We start from the raw sequence: 6,493 nt of genomic DNA on the forward strand, positions 1-6,493 counted from the left end.
ATAAACCAATTCAAATACTACACGGTCCTGGATCTGAACAGCGGATATTACCAGGTTCCGATGGACGATAATAGTAAAATGTATACTGCATTTGTGACACCAGATGGGTTGTACGAATTTAAACGAATGCCTTTTGGACTTAAGAACGCGCCGGCAGTGTTTCAGCGTTTAATGGCACTAATCCGCGAGAGAGCTCGCGACGGAGATGTATTCCACTATATGGACGATATCGTTGTGGGAAGTAATAGTATTGGCGAAATGTTGGACAAATTGCGGAGAGTATTTTCAGTCTTACGAGAACTAAATTTAACGCTGAATTTCCAAAAATGCACATTCCTAAACGAATCTATAGAATTTCTTGGTCATAAACTACACTCCGACGGTCTAAGCCCAGGGAAGGCGAAAACGGCAGCAATTCTTGAATTTCCAACCCCCACAAATATAACAGCCGTACGACAATTTCTTGGATTGACCAGTTATTTTCGTAAATTCGTTCCCGCATACGCAGTCATCTCAGAACCTCTACGTGTATTATTGAGGAAGGATTGTTCGTTTTATTGGGGTGAGAAGCAGGAAGCGGCATTCCACGAATTAAAAACGTATTTGACATCCAACCCGATTTTGGTAGCGTACAACATGAATAGTGAACACCAGATTCATACGGACGCAAGCTCCATAGGTATTGCCGGAATATTGATGCAGAAGGAAACCGATGTGTGGAAACCTGTAGCTTTTTACAGCAGATCAACGACCGATGAGGAGAAAAACTATCATAGTTACGAACTTGAAACATTGGCAGTTGTCGAAACGTTGGAACGGTTTAAATATTATATATACGGCAAAGAAATAACGGTAATTACTGATTGTAGTGCATTAAAAACGACCATGCAGAAAAAGGAATTAATACCCCGAATTGCGAGATGGTGGCTACGTATACAGGACTTTGACGTCAAAATAGAACACCGAGCATCATCAAAAATGGAACACGTTGACGCTCTAAGCCGAGCACCATATGAGAAACCGAATGAAACCGAAACAGCATCGATGCGTATATCAAAAACCACCGTAAGTGAAGAAGATTGGTTATTCTCAATGCAACTTCAGGACGAGAAAATAAGGAAAATAGTCGACGGAGTTATCGCCAAAGAAAAAACGTTATGCAGCGAATATATCATTGAAAATGGAAGATTGTTCCGGAAAATAAACAATAAACTTTTGTGGGTAGTTCCTAAAGCAATACGCTGGAAGGTAGTTCAAGAACAACATGATAATGCTGGTCATTTAGGACTTGAAAAAACGATACAAGGGCTAACTCAACACTTCTGGTTTCCTCGAATGCGAAACTTTGTTAAGTCGTATATTAAGTCATGTATCGAGTGTGCATACAACAAACACGTTGGCGGAAAACGCGAAGGAGAGTACCATTTTAACAACATAACCCCGATCCCATTCCATACTGTGCATATGGATCACTTAGGGCCGTTTCCTAAAAGTTCTAAGCAAAACGAACATATATTGGTCATCGTGGACGCATTTACAAAATTTACAATAGTAAGGGCAGTAAGGAGTACAGCAACCAAGTACGTAATAAACATTTTAAAAGAAATCAGTGAATACTTTGGATTCCCAACACGCATCATAACGGACCGAGGAACGTCTTTCACCTCCAAAGATTTCCATCGGTTTTGTCAAGACAATGATATTAAACATATTCTTAACGCAGTAAGAACACCTAGAGCGAATGGTCACGCCGAAAGAACAAACCGTACAATACTTGGAATGCTTCTACCAATGGTGAAAGAAGATAGACGATGGGACGAACAAATACGACGGATCCAATGGTCAATAAATACAATGAAAAACAAAACTACTGGCCGTACACCACAAGAATTATTATTCGCGTATCAACCTAGAGATATACTACAGAACAAATTAGTATTAGCGTTGCATCACAGCGAAACATTTGATGAAGAGCACATGCAGGGAATACGAGACGAATCAGCTAATCGAATTAACCAGCAACGACAAGTCGAGAAACAACGGTACGATAAACGTCATGCGAGCCCAACACGATATAAGGAAGGTGATCTGGTTTTAATAGAAAACGAACCAACAGCTACTGGACATTCTAGAAAGTTAGAGCCCCTATATAAAGGTCCTTTTATAATAACGCACGTTTTAGAAAACGATCGATATGTTATTGAAGATTTACCAGGTGCTAACCGAAAACAACGTCATTATAAATCAATTCACGCATCTGATAAATTAAAACAATGGTGTACCCTACCACCCAACGATGACGACAATAGTGAAAGCGGATTCAAAGAAGAAGTTTCAATCGAGGACGATTGATCGACAGGATGGCCGACTGTAAGAGTACGATAATTTGCAACTATGCAAAATCGAATTAATTTTTAACGAAGAGAAGAGGAAGACGTAGCAGCAGCCCGGATTGGCGAGCAGTTGTTGCATAGACGTCGTAGCGCATACGCGCATTCCATTTCGTTTAGTTTTTTAAAATTATTTTATGTTTTCACATCGAACAATTCCTTTGTTATTTTATGTTTTCGTAATATGAATTAAATCAATAAACGTTTTATGTACCATTAAAGTAAATCCTGACAAACGCACAAGTGTTATTCTCTTAATCTTTTAATAGGTACTACAGCCTGTGGCAGAAAATTGTCTATGCAGGCTCAGGTCTTCGTATAGCCTCGATATACCTCCCTATATTCAGTATTTTGATGATTTTAGCTACATTATTAACCGATTTTTTTTTTTTCAAGTTTCGTATTTCATAATATTGTAATGGCTTTTAACCAAATTTCACTATGCAGGTCCACATCTTCCTATAGACCCCAATATAACAGCTATATTCGATATTTTGAAGATTTTAACAGAATTTTTACGGATATTATTTTTTTGTTGCAATTGTTTGAAAATTTCCAAATTCGTTCCAAATGGTGGGGGGTATTCAAAGTTCGGCATGTCCGAATTTAATGCTTTTTTTACTTATTTTGACCTTGGTATTATATTTTGTCTGTAGATGAGCCTGGAACTTAAAATTGACTATAAAAGACCCTATCCTATTCTCTATCAAATACTCAGAGCCTAGTCTAGTCTATTGAAGCACTAGGGTTATTTTATTATCTATAGAAGACATATATCTAAGAGTAAGAATCTTCTATAACCTTTTGAAGGCCTTGTCCTTTTATTGTTTATAGAAGACTCTGGGATGTTGATGATGACCCTGGAACCTCCAATTGTGTATACAACACCTAGGGCCTTCTATTTTTCTACCCTTGGAACTTCCTTTGACTTTTTAGGTCCACTATTCAATAAACACTTTTGATTTATTTGCCTTCTATGAATTCGTCTTCTGTCGAACAATTACAATAAGATTTTTTTCTTTTTATTTCATTTTACCGCAGGTTTCTTTAATATGTGATGTATTTATTCTTTTTATTTTCCAAAATCGTTTACTATATGTTATCCATCAGGTAGTTCTCATCGCAAGCTTGAAATTTCTTTGGATTTTTCTATTTGGTTAAAAAAATATATTTTTTTCAACAAATTTTTGATTATATCTCAGATTCTGAAAAGAAATAAAAATTCCAAAACTTGACAAAAAATATAAACGAAACCCGTAATTTTCCAAACAGTTTGACAAAAACAACTTAAGCAATTGAAAACTTAAATAAAACATACAAATAACTGTATGTCATAAACTATAACTAACTTAAAAAATACTACTATATAAATCAACATTCTTTATACAGACAATAAGCAATTTGTTTATATAGCCAATAAAACATAAATATAATATTAAACTTAACAAACATATATGGCTCAGTTCAATAATCAGCCTTGGCGGTCCATGAGGATTTGGTGGCGGGCATTTGTTTGTCACAGCTCTCACGTATGAATCGCAAACCCGCCTCAATGGATTTTTCAACTTCTTTGGCGGTTTTTGGTTTCTTGGCATGGGAGGGTAAAAAGAAATCTTCCAAATTTGAGGGCGGAGGTATACAAACACCATTCTGCCGGGCATTGGAATCATCGTAGTCATCATTCTGTTGCTGGTGCTGTTGTTGTTCGTCATAATTACGACGTTTAAAAACTTTCTCTTTCCTTTTGGAACTTTGAAAGGTATTAAACCTAGAGGGCTGTGGTGGTTCATCAAATGTTTCCATTGCGGGAGGTGGTACATTTGTATAATTTGCCTGCGTCGTATTGCTACGGAAATTGGTACGCTTCATAGGCCTTTCAGTGGGCGGGGCGAACTCTGCTGGTCTTTCTTTACGCTTGTATTCATTCCATTGCTCTTGTGTCATGGGTTCACGTTCAGGTTTATATTGCCACTCGCCGTCTTCATCATCATCGCCATTTTTTCCAGCTTGTACTCTATGTGTTTTAACACCATCTTTTTCCTCATCCCAAGGACGTATATGTTGCTGGCGTTCCTTCTCTCTTTCCTCTTCCTCTCTTTGTCGTTTCCTTTCCAATTTCTCTGCCTTTTTACGTGCCTTACGTTCTTCCTTGGTTTCTTCGACTTTCTCTTCTTCGGGGGACTTTTCTTCCACTTCTTCCTTTTCCAATGGTGGCAGTCCCAATCTAGCCCTTTGTCTATTCTTGGCAGCCAATACCCGTTCCGCAATTATTTTCTCCCTTTGGGCTCGCAATTGTTCTCTACGTTCTTGTTCCTGCAAAGTTTTCTCCCTGGCCTTAAGTAATTCTTTTTGTTGTTTCTTACGTTCCTCTTCATCCGTTGAGAATGCATAATAACCCACACCATGTTGTCGAGCCTCATCAAAGAACACATCCTGATAATGGACATCGGTTTTCTCTAGATTTTCTTGTTCTTTGCGCTCCCAGTTGGCTTTTTGTTCTTCATGCTTGGACATCATTGATAGGCCATCGCCAAAGACAGAGGCAGGTGGCAATGGTCCTATAATTTCATCATCATCTTCCGCCTTGTCGCCGTTAAGGCTAGTCGATTTTTTGGAACCCAGGGTATCGATAAGCCAGTTGGCCTTAGTTTGATCTAAACGTTCTGGCATACTGGCAGCCAGTTCCTTGTCTCTCCTTTTGGCATCTTCCAAATCTCGTTTCAAACATTTCCGTGTTCTACCCAGACAATCGGTATATTCGACCCAATCATCTTCCGGATCATCGTTATGGTCACTGTAATCATCGTCCACACTGCTATCATCACTCTCATCCGATGAGTATGTCTTTGAATTATTGCCTCCTTCGCCGCTAACATCCTCCTCCTGTTTCTTTTTATTGAACATGACCAAACAATTGTCATCGGAATTCAATTTACCACCTGATTTTGTCATACGTTCATAGAATTTCGCCTTGGCCTCTAAAATCTTTTGTGACTTTTCCAAAAGCAAGCTATCTTCATGTTCATACACAGCCTTTTCTTCGGATTTTTCCAACTCTTTGGCACGTTTCTTTTTATCCTTTCTTTTGTGGGATGTAGTTATGTCGCCATCCAGGTTGTCGGGTAATGGTCTCTGGCTCTTAATGGACACATATTCCTGACCGCTAGCGGCAGGCGAAGATGTCGTGGTTGTGGTGGCAGTTTGATTCTTGGCTTTGGTTACTTCAGCTTGCTTCCTTAACAATTCCGCCTTTAAACTTAGCAGCGACGAGAGATTAACATTTATCACTTTGTTCGGATCGTTCATGTTGCTAGGCGCCAATGATATGAGCTATGTTTGAGGAGCTATTATCTATTTCCTTCCAGCTGCTCTAGGAGTCTTTCTGTTCGTTCAACCTAAATTAAAAACGATCCACAACAAGACAATTAAGAAAACAAAATTGAAGGCGTTCCAAACCAAAACAATGTTACCAAACAAAATTAAAAGCGCTCCAAACAAAAGAAGTTGACAACGTAGAATGAAAATGGGAAAAATACATACATAATAGGGAATAAATTATGTTTAGACAAAAGCAAACGTCTCTGAAAATTAAAAAAGGGAAAACGAAGAGTATAAGGGAAACTCATGATCTCTTTCCTTCCTTCTCTTTCAAAAAAAGTCTCCAACAAAGGAGCTTTCAACCAGAGTTAATCACAACACATGAATTGGTATTGGCGCGAAACTTCTATATTCTAAAAATAATTACAGTGAAATTTTAGATAAATGAGAATTATATTTCGTGGTAAGGAACGGAGTTGAATAAAGTAAAAATCACTTTCTCGTCAACCCTCTCTACAAAAACTCCCCTTTTTTAGCGAACTTCACTCGGATGATATTTCAATAACATGGGAGAAATTTTGTGATTTCTGTAAAGAACACGAACAGGATTTTGAAGAAAATTAATATTTAAAATGCCTTGAGGACCTTGAGGATACAATAAAAAGATAGAGCTATCAGCTGATTACAATTTTTCAAAATCAATGATTGGAAGAAACTTAAATTGCGGGGCGCGCTTTAATGATATTAACCAGATTTGCCATGGAATCGAAAGATTGTACCCTTAG

At 38.0% G+C, this 6,493-nt stretch overlaps 1 protein-coding gene across 1 annotated transcript; it reads right to left on the reverse strand.

Annotated features, from left to right (window-relative positions):
* Nucleotides 1-3,620: 3,620 nt before the first annotated feature.
* LOC101890990 (coiled-coil domain-containing protein 174) lies at nt 3,621-5,778 on the reverse strand. The gene has a single exon (XM_005178249.4). The coding sequence runs from the start codon at nt 5,694-5,696 to the stop codon at nt 3,855-3,857; it is 1,842 nt and encodes a 613-aa protein (XP_005178306.1). The 5' UTR covers nt 5,697-5,778; the 3' UTR covers nt 3,621-3,854.
* Nucleotides 5,779-6,493: the final 715 nt, after the last annotated feature.

This window comes from Musca domestica, unplaced genomic scaffold (genome assembly GCF_030504385.1).
Source record: "Musca domestica strain aabys unplaced genomic scaffold, Musca_domestica.polishedcontigs.V.1.1 12, whole genome shotgun sequence".
Taxonomy (NCBI): domain Eukaryota; kingdom Metazoa; phylum Arthropoda; class Insecta; order Diptera; family Muscidae; genus Musca; species Musca domestica.